This window comes from Pelecanus crispus, chromosome 10, assembly GCF_030463565.1.
Source record: "Pelecanus crispus isolate bPelCri1 chromosome 10, bPelCri1.pri, whole genome shotgun sequence".
Classification (NCBI taxonomy): Eukaryota; Metazoa; Chordata; class Aves; order Pelecaniformes; family Pelecanidae; genus Pelecanus; species Pelecanus crispus.
Genome location: NC_134652.1, coordinates 10063006 through 10083012, shown reverse-complemented (window position 1 = coordinate 10083012; position 20007 = coordinate 10063006). Strand labels below are relative to the sequence as shown.

General features: G+C 40.4%; 1 protein-coding gene across 1 annotated transcript in view; it reads right to left on the bottom strand.

Moving 5' to 3' along the window:
• The window catches only part of ABLIM1 (actin binding LIM protein 1), a 107574-nt gene that overhangs the window by 42414 nt on the left and 45153 nt on the right, over positions 1-20007 (bottom strand). Inside the window, exons 8-9 of the mRNA XM_075718025.1 lie at positions 7640-7727; positions 2921-2979 (exon numbers count right to left, since the gene is read on the bottom strand). Coding sequence (XP_075574140.1) covers positions 2921-2979; positions 7640-7727 — 147 coding nt within the window. The remainder of the gene's footprint in view (positions 1-2920; positions 2980-7639; positions 7728-20007) is intronic.

Below are 20007 nucleotides of genomic sequence, written 5' to 3'. Positions count from 1 at the left end.
TAAAAAGCATGAGCCATTGTTCATGAAAAAACTGTTTCTTTATAACCATCACTTTAAAGTCAGATGCTTTTTACCATTTTCATTTGTTTCGTATTTGCACTCTAATTTTTTGTTTAGAAGAAAAACTTTCTGTAACACTGGAAGAACAATACTATAGCCCCCAACAGCTCATCTATATCTTAAAAAAACTAGTATTTTGAGCGTTTCATTAAACAAAATAAGAAATGTGAGTAGTAACAAACAACACTGCACCACATGATGCAAAATACAGCGTCAGTGCCCAGGGTGTCAAGTGATAGCAGGAAAGCTGTGTGGCGGAAGTAGAGTAGTAGCAAGCACAGCGAATGACAATAATGAAGAATCTTCTCAGTAAAGAAGACCATTATCAACACCATGAAAACACAACAGCAAACCTCTGCAGAGCGTGGCCTGCGCAGAACCAGACTCTTTGGATAAAAGAACTCAGATGAGGAATGCTGTCATGAAACACAAAAGGGAAAAAAGAGTAAAAAGGAAAGCAGTTTCCCCAGCTCAGTGGTTAAGCTCTTTTTTTCAATCAAGTTACTAATACCTACTTGCTAGATAATAATCTGTGCCTTATAATATCTATGTTACTTACTAATCCCTGCAGAATCATGAACCACCAGACAGTTGTAAAAAATTCTAAGCAATGTATATTTTTTATGGTTGCTTTATTTTCTGCTTGTTTTGGCTTTGTAATCCTCCACAAATATCCAGTGGGAGGAAGATCTAAAGCAACTGTTGTTTTTATGAACTCCCTCTCAGATCTTGACCAGCTAGAGTGCTGATTAGTTTATACCATAATTCAGTTACTGAGAGAAAACAGAACTTGCTGGAAACTTCTAAAGTGACTTCAGTGATAAAAGGGCTGTTTTATTTTGCTCTATAGGGAAAGGAAACCCAGCAGAGAAAGAGGCCAAGTCACTGGCTTTTTGCAGAACCATGAGAAAATCTAGGCCTGACCATGAAAGTAGCTATATCATATACTTGTCAATTCACAAACCAGATTCTGATTCTCACATCAGGTCTAAATGTATGTCATCAAGAAACTGAAAGTCAATGAAAGTACAGTTCATAATTTAGTGGTGACATGTTCAAATAGCACAAGGTTCCCCCAGTTTCAGCTTGTTCTGTACCTACCTGTTTGCTACTGCCTTCATTTGAGTCAGCAGAATGAAACGTGTCAAAGTCATCAAAGTGAACTCAAACTGATTTTAAAATAAGGTGTTTGACTTTGCACCGGAGTAGATAGAGACTATCTGTGATGTACAGTTGAAGCTAAAAATTCTCCATCTCTCCAGCTAGCTTCAGTACAGTGCATTTGTCAATGCCTTTTAAAGACATATTAAACCTCTGCATAGAAGCTCTCATCCAGGAACAAGGTGACCTTGGATAGCTGTGCCACAACATTTCTCAGATGTTCCTTTAATATGCATTCCTTTGCTTCATTTTCCTGCAAGAACTCACTTAGGCAAAGTCTTGCAGGTGGATGAATTCATTTACTTCACTCACTTCAATTAAAATTAGCTGAGGGGGAAGAAGACTGACATGCTTGAATGTGTGACAGAAAAAAAAGAAAATATTTGAAGAGGACTTTGGCATTTCCATGGGGAATGGAAATAAGCTAATTGATTTATAAGGTCAGCCAGAGAAGGTTCGTAAGGGCCACAATGTAGTCAGGAGTGCTTTGATAAGACTGTTAGGTCCAAGTGAAAGGGAGGTATTGTACCACAACCATTCACTACAAAGCACAAGCGTTCTGACACTTAAGCAGGGCCAAAACACTGTCTTACATTCAAATTGTTAAATGAGGAAGAAAATCCAGTCTGGCATAATGCTCCATTTTCTTATGGAAAGTCAGGACAGAACAATGTGCAGATGCTGGATGGCACCTACAGTGATGTTCAGCTGTGCTAGATCCCATGCCTGTCTAGGGCTAATTGTACTTCTGTATTATCAGTACAGCCCACACTAACATGAACTCCACTCAACTCAATTTATCTGCACATTGCCTACAATCATAGTAAATTCTCTGTGGGGGATGTTTTAGAGACCAGTGTACCTGAAAAAGTTCTAAAGCACATGGTTTCCTGTGAATGAGCCACGCATAGAACACAACCCACAGGATATCCTACGTATCTCTGTGCCGGTACCTCTTAGTTTCCTTGTCTGAAACACATTTTATTCATATACAGTCTCTAATATTCATATCCAGAAAAATTATCAAAGTTCAAAGGACCAACTGAGACATCAAAAAGAGTAAATTGTCCAGAAGATGAACTAGTGAATATGGGCTTAGAATTGCCTGGTGCATGCAAAAAGCCAGGCTCCAGCATTTATCAGTGCATCATTATTGCCATCAAGGATTTGATCCAGAAAGTTTGTCTGGACATGCTGAGGTAACTCCAAGTGTAACTGCAGCTCTTCTTGGCATTCAAATTAGGATCACTTTAGGCTGGGGTTTATTTGGATGGCAAACGAAGAAGAGTCCATATTGTCTAAATGCTGTAAATAACCACGCAGAACAGGGGATAACTATACAGCAACTACACAGATGTGCAAAATTACTAAAATATACTGTAGCATTTGCCCTGTTCACATTTTCTCCTTAAGAGTCTCTCTCACAATAATTGAGATACGAAATGAAGTGTTTTAGTGACTGTGCCATGTCTGTATGTCAGTAAATGATACTATCTTTAAGGCAGTGCACTGAGACAGGTATGTGAAGGTGGTGAGCCTAAAAATCAGAGCAATACCTCTGAAGTGCCTCCACTGTTTATTCTGCCAGAGTGGTGACAGCTATGTGAAAAAAACATGGGAAACGTCACTCTTTTAAAACAGCATTCAATTACTGTGTGGGCAAAATATCTGGTGTGTCACTGCCACGAATTCAGCTTACCCGTAGCTTATCTTCAGTCTTAGTGGATTGCTTACAGTCGGGATGCCAGACAGTGGAACCTGAGGGAAGTAAAAAACCATCTTTATTCAAAGTAAAGCAGATGACTTCTGGTCATGACAAGTCAGTTATTAAAGAGAACCCCTTCATTGCATCAGATGGTGAAGCTGTATGAACTATGCAAGTAATTCACATTCAATTCTAGCTCATGGGAAATACAAGTGAAACAAAAAAAATATTCAAATCCTTGGCCCATCTACAGCAGCCTCTTCCTGAGGCTGTCAAAGCACTTTGCACACATTCTTAATTAAAACTCAAACAGCCTCAAGCAGCAAGTCAGCAAGCACCAGCTGGAGGAACTGAAAGACAGAGGGCTCCTCTGGGCGTGATGGAGGGTAAGAGTAAAAGAACTGGGCCGTGGTTACCTGATCTGTTCTCCCCTTATGTACTGCACCACATGTAAAAAGGAAGTTCTGATTGTAAGTCCATTAATACTGGGAAAGTCCTACGACTTCCTTGAGCAATAGGTGTCATATTCAGTTACTGTAAAGTATTACTCAGATCACCTCTCCCCTGCAATTATGCAAAATGCAACAGGAAAAGTAAAATTAGAAAATTCAAAATGCAGCAAAGTCAGGGCTGTATCTCACCCACTGCGCTAAGCTAGAGAGGCCAGTATGACGCAGGTGGTACAAAGCAGCGTGTGAAAGAGCCTCTCCGTAGATCACAGTGTACCATACTTGCCATTGGCACACACATCGTTTTAGCCCTTGCTCTGCAAGGTCACTGGCATTTGCACGTGGCATATTCCAGCTACACATCCTACTAAAAAAGGCAAGGTCTCTGCTGTTTGTGTCCCAAAACACAGGATTCTCTCTTATGCTGTAAAAATGGAAATATCCGTCTGTCCCCAAGGGACGAGCAGTGTCAGGGGCAAGGAGCACTTCCATCCCATTTCAGTTCTCCTTTGGAACAGAGTGTAAACTGTGGTGACTGCTGGGAAGCTGCTGGCAGGTATCAGCCAAGTTGAAATGGAGCAGAAGCTGATGCTGATTTTTAACACTGACTGCAGCTGCAGTCAAATTCGAACTTCATTCCAGTCACCACAAAGCCAATACAGAGCTTTGTCTGCCTGCAGGGGGGAACATCACTTCTTCACTCTGTCCACAAAGAAACCAAACAGAGCAAAGTCCAGGTTTCCTGCTGGTGACTATTAGCTCAAGTGCAGTCAGAGGAAACCCCACCCTCAGAGCCCCAGAGAGGTATGGGTCAGAGCCCCTGGAAATTTTGTCCTAATGAGCCCTTACACGGCTCGGTACAGAAGTAAAGACCAGCAGGAATGATTTCACTTCCCAGCAGCACACAGTAAAACCATCATCAGGAGACTGGAGAGAACGCTGTGACTCTGGATCAGGGGTCTGAGATGTTTGGCTTTGAGTCTAAGCCTAGGAAGAAGAAACTGTGCATTTGGCAGGGGGAAACAGTCAGACAACAGGGAGAAGTGTACCAACAGCCTTCTCTGTAAACAAACAGCAGCCTCAGAGCCAGGACCCTATGGAGCCTGCAAGATCAGGAGAGAAGCATGCCCTGTGCATTTGCTTAAGAGGTCAGACAGATCCAAGCACTCAGGAGGAAGGGAGTTCATGTTATAAGGCTGATGAACTAAGGCTCAGAAGGTTTTGGTTCAATACTCAAATTCAGCTGTAAGCTTCCTGTGTGACCCTGAGAAAAATTATCTCTGTTCCTCTGTACCTCAGTTTCTTTTCTGTTAAAGAAAACCATCAAAGAAAAAGCTGGCACTGCATTTTCAGGCAGTATTTAGCACAAACTGGCCCAATTTTAGGGACACCTCAGGAGTATGCTGGAGCTGCTGAAAGTGAACAAGAAATGCAGGGGAGTCTGGATGTCATTTTCATGGTGAAACTTAGCTAAGGGTTGTGAGGTTCCCCCCCCCCCCCCACCAAAATAAGAGGTTTGCAATACGTGAAATCTAAAAACCCAAATCAGATAGAGCAGGCCTAAGAAGGTAAGTATTTTTCATAATCTTGAGCTCTGAGCCACCCGTAACTTGTAGATTTTATTCATTCAAACATGTCAGTCTATTTTGAAATGCTTGGAACAGTGCAAATTCTCAAGCTGCATGGCCGCTCTTTTTCCTAGCGGAAACAGTTCAGCAAATTGTGGTTATTCCCATTCTTAACATATGTTTGTTTGCTCACTTGGCAGACATCGACGTACATGTTCATTTATTCAGCTTTTTACTTTGCACGTACCATTGTTTCAACATACAGCTCTCAAAATCAGTATGTTGGGCTATTGTTTACACATTGAATAAGGCTGAAAACCTGTGTGAGAATCAAGTGAAGCATCCCTCTAAATGCTGAGCAACACCCTAGCTCAGCAAGAGTCTTCTGGGGCTGTCCCTATAGTACTATATTACTAGGAGGTCAATGGGAAAGAGAAAATTTCTGATGCTGCTTTTCATTTTCCTGTGTTGGAGCAGGGCAAAGCCAGAGTGCTTCTGCTAGCATTATTCAAACCATCCTTAACATAGAAAGCCCCAAACCAGACAGCTTGTTTTTCCATGTTCTCCTTTTGCAGGTTTCCCACACATTTCTAATACAAGTAGCTACTACAAACCTGCCAGGCTGCTGTATTACAAAAAGCAATACCAATGCAGCGCTTTCATGTCCTGTGGAGAGGACAATTAGATGTGAGATGGAAGCTGCCTATTTTCATGCATTTTATCAATAATGTGACTTTGGTTCTAGCTTTAGTGTTGTGGTGTTGTATTTTTATTTCAGAGAAATGCTTGGAATGCTGTTATTCTGTACCCTAGAGTAAACGATTTGGATGGAGTCAGGACATACATTTCAGCTGAGAGCTTTGCACAGGAAAGGCTTTTAGGTCCCTTACACTTACAAGCATGCTGAATTCAGCAAGGAAAGCTTTGGCAGGACAGTCTGGAGCACACTCAGCAGTAACATTATTTAGTCAGAAAACAGCTTGTGAAAAATAAAGCAATGCAACTTGGGCTGCTCCTCCTCTGAGACAGAGTGAGCATGAAGAATGTTAATTCACAACTACAGAAAGGGAGGTACAGCCAAGAAGAGGATGATGGCAGATCAAGGAGCCAGGTGTCTCTCCTCTCCTCTTTCATATCACCTGAACTTGGCCAGGACAAAATGTAGCCTTGTTTAAGTAGCAACAATGCTTCTGTCTTATTTGGGTCTGCAGAAATTTACACCACAGCCTGCCCAATCAACCTGAACTCCAACTCTCTGCTAGACTGGTGCAAATGGCATCAGTTGCAAACAGCTGTTATTAATAACAGCAAAGGATGAACTGATGCTCACCTTAAACTCTGCCTGTACTTTATCATACTATGATGTGAGGAAACTAAGATTACCAGTTGTCAGGTGCTGTAACTGCTGCTTTCAAATCAGTCTTTCCCATTTGCCATCAGAATGCAGTACTTCCTACCCAGCCCTCTTTCAGCCTCTCCTTGGCTCTTGCAATGCAGAGCTGCTACACCACTTGATAGCCAGTTCTGTGCACAGCTGGAATAAGATGACCAAGGTATAAGGTCAGTGAGAGATAAGACAGACAGACTGGTAGGGAGGACAAACTACAAAATAACACAAGCTAGCTTCAAAGGAATTCCTTAACAATATTATCTTATTTTGGAATTCCTCCAGAAGGAATCTCTCCTCAGAATTTCAAGAGATGTCTGCGACCACACTTTCATAATTTTTTTCCTATTCTTTTACAGTCCCTTCAGGTATATCAAGCAAGTTTTCTAACATAAGCACAATATACAAAATCCCAGTATGTATCTACCTTTTTCACTTTGATTTCTGGCTTGCATAAATGTGTATTATATGTCTTTCTACCAACACTAATTAATACTACAGCAAGTAATACAAATAACTCTAGCTTAATAGTTAACATGCTACCTTCTGGGAGAGTAGGTAGAATTCAGATCAAGGATACTTTTCAATCAAAGAAAAGAGCATGTTCTTTTTTATGTGAAAAGATCATTAAAAAAAAAAAGTGCTTGGCAATACCTGGGAGTGTGAGACTATTGATAAGAAACAGGAGATGAAAATGAACATACAAGAACGAATTGACTGTAGAAGACACACAAATAAAGTAAATGGGAATAAAAAGAGAGATGTGACCACAGAAAAGGGAAATAGGCAAGGCAAGCAACTACTATCAAGAACTGAAGGAGACAATCTGTCTATACACATGGGGAATGAGATTTACATGATTCAAAACAAGCTCACTGCAGTCTTTGGAAGTTTTTCCATCGCTTTTTACAGTCTGGAGGTGTGGTCCAGAAGAGCAAAGAAACTGAGCAGCAGAATTCAGGGGAAACCCTCTAACTTTGTCTGGTATCTCATATACCAGTCTGTGTGCTAAGCTATCTGTGAGATGCCAAATTCAGAGGCAGCGTAATAAATTTCATTTTTGCTACACAGCTTTTGAAAACACAGTCTGCCTCAGCTAGGCTGCAGAGTCACTGCAAAGCCACCATTACGACCACCCACTAAGGTGAAAGGGTTTCAAGTGAAAAAGTATGAGAACACTGTAATGAAGACAGGGTGGCTATAGTCCTCCTTGCCCATATTACATGGAGATGGTTTACAAACTCCTGAGGTCTGTGACAGAAATATTAGAAAGTCTGCTTTTCTTGGTTTTGAATGGAGACATCCTTACCTTGCAGATACATTTCTTCTCCTTCCGTGAACATTTGGTTGCACCTGCTGCATCGTGCACAGCTTGGATGATAATGCTTGTCACCTGCCTGAACAAAAATAAAAAAGGGAAATGAGGGATCAGTGCACTGCACTGCTTTGTGAGCACTCATTATTTGCTGACAGACCACTGCCATTTTTCTTCTAGTTCACCTGTTACAACATTGCCTTCATGATGTGACAATAGCTACGAGAACATAAGATCTGCCATACTGCTTCAGTTCAGAGGTCTACCTAGTCCAGTATCCTGTCCTCAACAGGGGCCAGCAGTGACTACTCGGGGTACAAGGCTGCAAGAAACAAGACAATATATAACAGCCTTTCCTCTTCACACCTTCCCATTCAAGTAATCAGTGGTTTAAAGATTTCCTGGCTAGAGGCTATGTCACAATCTATCTATTCTCCATGATTTGCCCAACACCTTTTCAAATCTCCATCTAACAGTCCAAGGCAATGAATGTCACACTGCAGTTAGATATTTGTGTAAACCTGCTTGCCTCCTCATTTTGTCAAACAACATGTATTTTCTCAATTGCTCCATTGTTATGGATGAATTTAGACAATGAATGACAGTTTTCAACCTGCCATTTCATCCCTTGGCCTTCTTCCTGACACCTCTGATATGGGCATTAATAGAGAGCTTTCTAGAGCCACTTCTGGGACCATTAACTTAATGCACAGATGCCTGATTTCAGAAGCTTCACTAGCACAGACAGCATGAGCAGAATTCAAACTACTGATGTAGAGATGCTAAATACTCCAGATCCTGTTACCCAAATCCAATTCAACCTCTTAAATACACTGATACCCATAATAAACAAAGCTGATCAGATTTCAGGCCTATAAGGACACGAAAAATCAAGGCACAGGTATTAATGTGATTTCTTCTCCTTAGGAAACCAAAGCAACCAATGTATTAACTTCTTTGCATCAGAAACTAAGCATGCAATCCCCACATCAGGCTTTTTTAATTGAAAAATAATTCATCCTAGAAAACGACCCTTAAGAGTGACAAGTAATGAATTCCGAAAGTCTTTAAAATGTACCTGGCTTTCCAAACAAGTTAACCTCAAAACCTTTTTCACGAAATATTCCCTATCCACTGAGATGTTATGTGCACAAAATACCTCTTTACTCTGTAGCTGACTAGTAAAATGTCATCAAATCCATTTCCTACTTCATTATACTCAAGACTGTAACATTACTAAATTCAATCTTTCCTTATGTCTATGGAGATGAATAACAACATATTTTTGGTTCACATTTGACATTGATTATACAGGCTTAGTATTTAAAAATATTTATATGAGATGACGAAGTATATGGATTATAGTACCTGACAACTACCAGACAACCAGATCTACCACCCAGCCCTTGTACAGGTGAAGTTGCACCATTTAATTTTAATGTTCTCATTTGTTCCTGCCTTGGTAGTGTAGTACCTGGGTTTGATTTTAGGGAAAGCTGGGAAAAGTAGCTATTCATAGAGACAGCGGTGTTTGTGGACATGACTATTTATCTTTCATTATCATTAAGAACAATTCCCATCCAGGAATTTCAGCAATACAAAGACAGAGAAGAGGACTCAGTATGCTTTTAGTTTAACCATACACTCACTCTTCCGTTGCAAAAAACCTGCACTTCTCTTACTCAGATACTGCCTTTGCTGTCGATCCTCCTCCTTAGAGGGCAGCATCCACCAAACAGGGAGACTAATGCGATTTAGTATTTTTTGCACAGCAGATTTAGACCTATCAGGCAAAAAAGGGGCTCTGTTAAAAGGCAGAATGAAAGGTCACTACAAGATATGCCTACTCAAGGAAGAAAAGTTAATGAGGGAGGAAACACAGAATTGACGCTTGACTCACAGAAACAAAACCAATATTGAACTGAGAAGCTAAAACACAGCTAATGCTCATTCTCTTTCTATCATTTTCATTATTGGCTGTCCTCTTCATCTCTGACTCTCTCTAGGAATTATTTAACCCCTGAGGTGTCCCATCAGTTCCACTCAAGACTGGAATTTAAGAAAAAGAAAATGAAGAAACTCTGAATGTATCGGAAATGTAATGCTGGCATCAAACCACAGCTATTCTGATCTTGAATGCAGACATGCAAAGAACAGCTACTTGTATATATAAGCAGCTTAGGGCTGTGAATATTGAACAGGGTTCAAAGGTAGATCTCAAATTCAGACAGCTACGCATTCGGCAGAAGCCGACAACCTTTTCTGCACTTTCTGCCTCACACAAACAAAACTGTACATACAGGGGAACTGCATTTTTATCTGTGTTCAGTAAAAAAAAATCCCAACTTTTGAGCATTCCTAAAGTTCTTCAGCAGAGTGGGGCCCACAGAGCTGCTTGTCACAAGTGTTTTCAGACATATTTGACTTAAAGATGATGGCAAATCTCATGTCCTGGGAACTGTTCCCAGTTAATGAGAGATAAAAAATTCCTAAGAAGGCTGAATCACTGCCAGAAAGGATCTTCTCCAAACAGGAAGACAATAATTGAAAAATAGATTTGAAATAATAAACCAGCAATCTTTTCTGGGCTCTGCCTGTGTCATCCAACTAAAGAATCTCTGCAGCGTAACTGTGCCACTGCTTAACAGAGCTCAGATTTTCAGTAGGCACATGGACTTTTATGAAATAAAATTCACAGCTTCTCAAAAGGTATTCAGTAGGGTAGCTAAGTAGCTACATAGTCTGACATGGAAAGAGTACAGGAGTTGTTATATTATTATCAATTAAACTCTGAGATACCCCATCTGAGGTGGGATTGTGTCCTGTGAGATGCTTACCAAATTCCCAGACTGAAACCTTTGTACATAGTATTATCAGATGAAGTAGGTTTTATAAAGAAATAATTCCCTACCAAGTACCCTGATGCTCATCTAAGGCAATGCAGTTTTAAGAAGAAGGGTGGTTAGGATCCAGTAGATATCTATATTGTGAGAGGACCATAGCATGTGGACAAAGAAAATCATGCATTCACACCTGTACGGTTTCAGCTTCTGTCCTTCCAGTTTGGCCTTTGAGGTGTGGTGCTTTTGGTTTGGGTTTTTTTGAGGTTTCTGTTTGGTTTTCTTTGGTTTTTTGTTTAGGAACAAGCAAGCCATATGGCACCTATGTTTTAATCAAATGCTGCATTTCGTTGTCATCAGCAAAAGGTGCCAGTCCTTTGGGTTTTGCGTAGCTATGCTGGCAGTCCTACCCCAGGCTTCTGAGTTTCCTGTTCCTCATTTTGCAGTTAATTCACAATAACTTTGGTCAGTTACTTCTGCTAGCTTGACCCTAAAAGGGCCTGTGTCTGGTCCATCTAATGCTATAATGAGTCTTTCACTTGCTGTGATCATCCAATAAACATTCCACTTATTTTTCTCCTCATCACAAAGCTTTTCTTAAGGATCCTTTAGAAAAGGCGCCTGGATTCAAGTACTCATCTGTTAATCGCTACAGGCAGTTTACATGTTTTTAAAAGCCAGGCTATTTATAGGAGAAACAAATCCAGAATTCATCATAACATTACGTGTAGACCTGTGGCCTCTCTGAAGATTTTTCTCCTGGAAAAACTTCTGATACGCTACTGTCAAGAGGACATAGTTTAAACAATGTACATGTGTGTCTTTAGAACAGCCAAAGAGACCGATTTCAAGTTTATCAGATCTTTCCCCAAGGCTGAGACAACTGGCCAAATTTTAGCCTAGTGTGAGGGATGATGAATGAACACCACACCCCAGATAACAAAAACTTGCTAAGTGCTAACACATCCTGCACTGGAGAGGTTTGGGGGGAGTTACATACCACAGCAGCTGCGGTTGTTGCTTCCAAAAGAGTTTCATGAGTTTTCTGCCTCAGTAATATTTCTACGACTTGGGAGTGGAAGGCTTTCTTCAGCGGGTATCCACTGGAAAACAATCTGCATCCCAACTAACTCCAGCCTAATCTTACCGTGCCTGACTTGCTGTAATCATCTGTGAAAACTGGTTGCTAAAAATCAGTCATTTACAATGTATTAGGAAAACCTTCTGGATCTGCAAGAGGATGAAATATTCACACTTTTTACAGATCTGGTCTTGCTCAGCTCTCAGGCTGCTAAATCCTCATTCAGTATGGCCAATGTGCGGCTTCCTGTAATCTTATGCTACTGTGCTGTGGGCTGCAAGATTTGTATCTCAGTCCTGTTCGCTGTAACAAGTAGCATTATTTCAGTGCACATTTGCCCTGAACATTCTTCATCCAAAGTGCAAGAGGGTTAAAATCACTTCCTTCCCACTATGCCTAGCTCTCCTTACCCTTTCTCAAGTTCACGTCACATCCAGAAATCCCTTATAGTTAGCTTTGCTACACAAGGACTTCTCAGGTGGCATCCTGCACCCTGCCATCAGCAACAAATCACTTTCTTGTTCAAAATACAGCTATGCAGCCACTAGGTTTTGATCTATCATATTGTTTCTGATCCCTTCTGAATTATTTCAGCTTTAGTTGAGGTCTTTGGTCGAGGACAATACAAACCATCAAGTGCAATCTCTGACCCATACCTTAGAGGACTGTCCCTAAACTGAGTTTGAGTAAGCTGAATTCACTGCTGAAAATACCTTGGTTTTGCTTAGCTAGAAATGCTAAAACCAACCAAAATAATATTGAATATCGTTACTCTTACTTTGCATACAAATTCTTAGGTGAAGTTGAATGAATTGACAGCAAAGTTTCTTGTCAAATGAAATATTAAACCTACATGTTACTGTCACTGCTTTTAAATTCTATGTTAAATCAGCTGGCACTTGCACTTAGAGTAGAAGCAAAGAACATCAGTTACCAATTTATAACAGTATACAATCTCTTCTGACCTTGCTATTTATCTTCTACCCACATTGACAAATCTAAAATAGGTTCTCAGACTAAGTCCCATTTGAACACAGTAGACAGAAAAATTTAGATTAAAAAAAGAAGTAGTATATACCCATTTATCAAATACTTCCAGAACCTTAGAATTGCAGAATGAGGGAACAGTGGCCAAAGGTATATTATAAGTGCCATTATAAATGTGAATATACGGATGTTAAATTTGAGTAGCTTTCCATGGTTCTGCAAGTCTCACTGATTCATGGTTCACCAGCGATATATGCATTCCATTTATTTTCTGTATATTACTAAATACATCTACTATACACAATATGTACATTATATGCATATTCATGTACAGAAAATAGGTTTCAACATTATTTTACAGAGTACTAAGGTTTTATTTATTCTGGCCATTTCAAGACTTATACTGGAATCAAGTCTTTAGCAACACTGAGCTTCAGTTTCCCAATCTACAAAGAAGGTTAAATAACATTTAATGTCCTTCATAAAATACTTTGGAGAAACACTACCAAGGAAAACCATTACAGAAATGTATTCCTCATGACCAGTCCTCAGAATAAACCATGTAATCCCTCTCCTCTAAGGCTTATGAATGATGTTCGGAGGCTCAGCAGTCAGAATTCATGAATGATGGGCTACATATGGGAGCTTCATGTGTATATTATGCAGAGGACATATCCCAAGTAACATTAGCAAAAGTACAAGCTCTACTATGTATTATAACAACAGCAAGACCTATAATAATAGTTAATAATGAGACACCAAATTTTTCATAGATCACCTTTTCAGACTCAGCAGCTATCAATTTTCAGCCTTCATCCAGCATAATATTCTCTTAAATAACTTCAACTGGAACACAGAAATCCTCCTCAGCTGACTCAACCAGTCTGCAATGCCACTTCAAAAGCCACTGTGTACTGTTTACAGAGGGCTTTGAAGGCTCCCTCTAATGGAGGGGTAATAGCCCTGTACAGTTGTCCGGAATGGGAAAGATCCCAGAACACAGCCATCGCATTACACACTGCGTGCATCAAGCTTAAAGAGACCTCTTGCAGTTTAAAAGGTAAACCAAAAGGGTGGGAGGTGGGGAGTTATGTGGAGCACCAGTTAAACACGATGCGCTGAGGTCCTGTACAACCCCTTCTCACACCGCTGATGCTCCAACTCTTCACAATATGCACAACACTCATTTGCCTTCACTGTATCAAGATACCTTTGGGGACCTCCTGAAGCCAAAAGTGTGCTGATACAGGTCTCAGGGACGGCAACGGTGGGTATCACAAGAATAATTCCAACCCAGAAGCTAAAAATAGAGCTGCATGCAAGCTGATGTAACGTGCCCCAGAAACCCAGCATAAAAAGTCCCTGCGTTGAGCACGTACAGCTTTAACCCCATGGTAATAGTACTTCAAAAACCAAGGACTGTATTTTCCAAGCCCATCCCCTCTGTCCCCACTTCCCACAAGACTAACTTTTACTCTCTGAGTGCTTGTAGGGCTCTAGTCTGATTAAATAAATGTTTTCCTTTTTGGTGAACGTGAGAGCTTAAGACTTCCTATTACTCATGCCTTCAGCTCTGTCCTTCCTTCCACAACAACAGCGAACAAGAGCCAGAGAGAACAATAACAAGAATCCCGCTAGGAGAGCTCACATGCCAGTGGGTCTGGTAGAGGAAGAACTAATTACCAACAGACATTTTCTGCTGGCCAAAGGACACAATTAAGTACATATTTGTTGCATTACATTTGCACAGCTGCACTCACTCTCCATTCAAAGATATCTTAGCAATCACCTGACAAACAGCTATTAAACATGTAGAAAGCTTTACTTTTCTAATACTATTTAAATACCACAAAAACTGCTATGTAGTTTTAAGAGTACATTTAAGAGTAAAAGCCCCCACCCTTTTTCTTTTTTTTAATTCTTTATGAACAGATATAATGGGCCCATTTGATGGACAAACCTAATCAAATATTTAGTTCTATTGTGACTCTGAGAATGACCTGATTTCTTAACTCTCTTAAGGACTAAGCAGCAGCACAAAGAGTAACTTGGACTCATCTTTTAAAACCCTTAAGGAATGTTGCAAATTGTAAAACAGGAACTGTGGCAGTAGCCTACCATTTTCCACTGAAGCTTTATTTTAATTACTTGCAGAGGTCACAGAACCTTCAACCCTGTTTGATGTTCGGTATAACATCAAATTCCATTGTTTCCTTCTCTGCAGGCTTCTGTGATCTCATGGGTGGCTGAAACAGCACAAATACTATGAAGACCCAAATTTGCCTCTAATAACATCCTGACCCAAACTGTCCACTCATTTTTCCCAGGCTCTTATCTGTTTAGCAAGCCACTACAAATATCTGTGCTCATATACAAAAATAAAAGCGCAGCTCCTTTGTCTCCAAGGAACTTCAGAATCTACCATAATTTTCTCTGTTACTACCAAAGGAAGGAAAGTGTAATACAATTGAAACATTGAAAAATTTCTAGCCTGATAAATCCTAGTTTGAGATGTCTCTGTAAAACTAGGACCTTCTAAAGCTGTTTTTAACACTACTGTCACAACATCTCAAGAGAAACAGCGCTCAGCACAGTCTCTGCCTCCGATCAACCTGAGACAGGAGGGAGCAGCGGGAAGCAGAGCTCACACTGGCAGTTCCCAGGCTGACGGGGCTGCAAGACACAAGACACCACACCGGGGGACAGTGGGAAATGGAGCGTGAGGCCGTGACTGTAAATCTGAATGACAACGTGCACGCCAGAGACATGGAAGACCCTCAGAGCCTTCCATTGCTTACTGTGCTGCCTTGGGTAAGCCAACACTGCAGCTGTCCTGCTGCTATGAACACTTGCACTATTAATTCATGCCTGGTTTCTGATTTTTATAAAGAAATACTTCCCAGCATCCCAACAGTGACTGCCAATGTCATTCTAGTATATTCCTTAACAGACGGACTATAATAAACTTTGTAACTTATTAGTGTTAATTCTGTCAGCATACAATATTGTTATACTCATTAGCTGCTACTAATAGCAATGCAATTATTAGCTGCTTGGAATGTAACTTTGCCTTATAGCAAAGATATGAGCAATGATTCAGGCTAAATCCCCAGTTGTGCAACTGCTCTGCTGGCATGAAGAAACAGTCCTCATAGCAGCTGAATATCAACTGGACTTTATTTTAGTAAGATGTTAGCAGTCACTTGTGACTGCACTGTCAGCTCTGCTTTGAGTTCTCACTTTCCTGCAACATCCAATGTCGAGCAAGTTGCACACACAGGTAAAACGCTTAACTACCAACTATGGTCTTTATGGGAGCTATTCATTCTGTCTTCATGAGGCAGCTATGCTACACACAGGACCAAAGCTATGAACTTACATTATCTACACGGTTAACAGCAGGAGGTTGCTACTATAAAGCAGGTAATTCCACTCAACTAAGAAATGTAGCCACAGTAGCCCAAAGTGGCCAGTTGGAATACTCTGGGCGTTCAGAGGAGCAAAGCAATAGCAGACACAGCTTTATGGCATCTCTGTTAGGATCCTGGGTTACATCTATGCACAGTGAAACCTAATCCCAGTGACTGAACACGTAGTTAACCAGAGGCAATCCAGAGGAAATACTGGTACTAGGTTTTATTAAGGTAATGTGTATATTCTGCAAAAAATGAAATGTGTATATTCTGCAAAAAAGGAAAGCTAACCATTGAATGCACGCAGTGTTTTCTTTAGATGCATGTTCTGTTTTGTAGTGAAGAGGTAAATGAATTGACAGGGTTTTCTATGTAGTTTCATTCTCATCCCGTTACAATACAAATCTGTGAATTCACTGCCTTCATTACCCTTATATTAGGTGCATATGAAGGCAAAATCCAGCATCTGCCATTCAATTTTCTTTTAAACCATGTTTATTGCACACATTTTTTTGTTTTGTTTTAATTTTGAACTTCTCAACAGCAAGCATTTGGCAAGGCCTGATACAAACCCCTCCTCTATTTCTTAACAATGCTGGAACAGGTCCAGTTCATAAGTACAGGTGTGGACTTTCTATGTCTTCTGTAATCTTTAGGCTTCACAAAGCATTGGAGAACTAAATATTCCTTGTACGCATTTTGTCTGTCATGGATTTTTGACATGTAAAGATATCTCACCTAAAGGACCTGATTACAGCTACCTTTATATTGCTGGATTAGTTTGGAAGCAGAATCAACCAGCAAAGCTGCTTTACAGTAACTTCACCATAGTGCCAAGGGCCTTTTCAAACAGCCTAATAATACTGGCATAACTATAACTTTGTCTCAACCAACCAACCAATACACCTCTACTGACTACCAAGACTGTTGCGTAGCTCTGCTGAGCTGTACAGTTGAGTGATCCGTCTCTCTGCACTAAGGCGAGAAAGCCATTCCAGCCACAGCTTCCAGCCTGCTGAAAGCAAAGCAAAGCCCTTAGCTCGGTTTGCTGCTGAGTGGTAGTTACATGGCACAAGTCAAGGGACAGCACGGAGCCTCGTGAATGGATTATGTACCGGAGGCATGTGATATGCAATTTTTCGTAACACCAGGAATCTCCCGCTTTCCAAGTCATCTTCATGTTTTCTTTCATTCAGTGGTAACAGGGCTGCTGAGTTATCAGGAATATGTGAGTACATGAGTGAAACAAACCCACATTTATCCTTTTAACTCTCTGCACGAAGTGACTGTTACTCCCTCGGTCTGTCCCTCTGGCTGAACTTCTAATAACAGAGCTTGATGTATATGCGTTAGCAGATCACATTCACTGAAGTTCTATTTGCAGTGCTGCAATGATATCTCCAAAACAATGGGAGGGATCTTGGAAGACTGAGATATTACTAGTTTCTTTAATTAGAAACAACTTTCTCAGTCAGTAGAACTACAGCTGACTTCAACCTGCTGAAATTCAGCTAGAAAAGTCAGGAACAAACCCCCTTTGTATGTTAAAAAACAAAACAAAACAGAATTATTTCATAAATCAGAAAGTCTTGCACCTGACAGCAGGTAACAAATACTAGAGCTCATCCTAACATAAAAAGGTTATTTACAATTCCAAAAATTAGTAACTATTTCCATTCTGATCATGATTTGATTGCATTTACAGACAGACAGAAATAAAGAGCAGTGTTATATGTGCATGTGGAATTTTAAAGGAACGTATTCCTAGATCTTAAAGTAACTATAAAAGGATAAACCCATGAATTTTTAAGACATCCTACTGAATGTCCCAAATTCTGTATTCTAAAATACAAAGAAAGACGTTATCATGGTCCATATGCTTGAGGCACAGAAAAATCGTAAGAACTGAGATACTATTAACAAAAAAAGAAAAAAGACAATGACTAAGTCATTAAGTTAGAAAAAAAGATAACTGATGAGAAAGCTAAAGTTACCAAAGAAATAACTATGGACAATATGTTTAAAGACAATATGAGTCTTTATTAAAGAATCACAAAAAAAAAAAAAAAAAAAAAAAAAAAAATCACAGATCAGGCAAAGGTCCCTTGTGAGTTGTAAATGTAAAATGATGCAAGATGACACAGAAAAGGCAGGAGTATTCAGGAAGTGTATCCTTTCTGGTCTGTATTTGACAATGCCAAAAAACATATTTTTCCTGTTTGATACTGTTTATTGAGTAAGATTTTTTTTAAATAGTGTTTGCCATGAGTCAACATTTACAAATTAGGAGACTTCAATAATTTGTACTCGAGTCATAGAGAAAACTATAGCTAGGCAGTTCTCTGACAGATGGACGTGTTAGCAGGGGAGGCTTTGCTGAGCCAGACACCTCAGAGATTACTTCCTTCTACCCACAGCATGAGGTACCTCTACTGCTGTCCAAGACAGGAATATAAAAACCTTTCCTGGTAAATCTGCAGATGACTCAAAGACGATGCTTGTTTAAGCTATGTAAACACAACAAGTATGTTTTAATAGTCTAACGTAATATGCCTGTAAATAAAGAAAGTAGAGTCCTGTGGGACTGAGGGCCACGTTGTGGGCAACAGCAACTGAGGGAGGCAGTTTGAGAACATCATTACTTATCTCCCAGAAAATGCTCTCAGAGTACCTGAAACAGCTGGCTTTTCTGATCATTTAATGTATATAAAGAATATAAAGGAAAAGCAGAAAAAAGGCTTTGCTTTTGACTACAGTTGCTGCAACATCGCCATTTTAACACTAGTGAGCATGTACATGTGGGTTTACGGAATAGAGTTCAGTGGAGAACCATCAAAACAATGCGAGTCTTCAGCTGTGAACCTGAAGAACTCACAGTCAAATCACTATTTGGAGAGAGGCTTCAGGTGACTAGATCACAATGGACAGGTGATTAAAAGCAAAGCAGATAACAGCAGGCAAGAGCATGAGCTTTTCAATCCCAATGAAAAAACTATGACAACATCAAAAAGCCGAAGTTAGACAAATTTAACCTCAAAATAAGGTGAAGTTTCTAAGAAGTAAAGGTAATTTAAGCAGCAAGAGGGCAAATCTGTGGCCTTACAACCACTCTGCAGTCTGCAGGACAAGGCAGGATAATTTCCCAAAGGATAAGCTTTCCTTTGGTTTCTAGGGAAAAGCGCTATGATTTTGAAAAGAGAAGGTCAAGCAAGATGATTTTAGCAGTTCCTCTGACCGTAAAATCTATTCCAATGGGCTTTACATAGAGAGCAGCTTTTACACATGCATCAGGCTTCTCCTAGGGAGCACAGGTCTGGACCAAACCAGCAGAATAATTAGAGTCAGAGTCTAAGGCTACATTGCAAAAATCTCCAATAGAGTTAAATCAGTTCACTGAGAGCTGCCTTGGCTAAGCAGCAAAATCCCTGGTATAGCAGAGGCTTTGCTGCTAGAAGGAAGCTTTTGTTGGTGCGGCTTGTGGTTCAGAGAGGCAGTTCAAGTGTAACGCCAGGAGAAGTTCTGGGGTTGGGTGTGCTGCATCAGCACTAGAATTGCTACTGACCCAGAGGGTCCAGCACCGAGACAGGGCTCTGTAGTATGGGGAAGGTTAAGAAAACAGGTCAGCACTAGGCAAAACTCATGTTAACCTATTCAGCGGGCAAGTGCAAACCACCTTCTAACTGATGAAGCAACTGAGAGCTTGGGAGATTAAGCAAGTTGCCTTGGATCAAAATTAATGCTTGCAGCAGAGACAAGCAGAGAACTCAAATTCTCAGACTCCCAGCCCTGCCAGACCTCTGTGTAGCACACCACTAGATCCAAATAACTGTAGCTGATTTTCTTGTTCATCTAACATAAAACTGTCTTTCCAGTTCTGTGTCAGAAGGCTGTTTCAGGAACTGTGCAACCTTTGGCATGCGATTTAGCAAAGCCCGGTCTCCATTCTGATGTCTGCACTCAGCTCAGAGGGAGTGTCCCAGGAACAACAGAGAAAGAAAAGTTGTGAAGGCCAAAGGAGGGGGGAAAGAAACTAAGCATGAG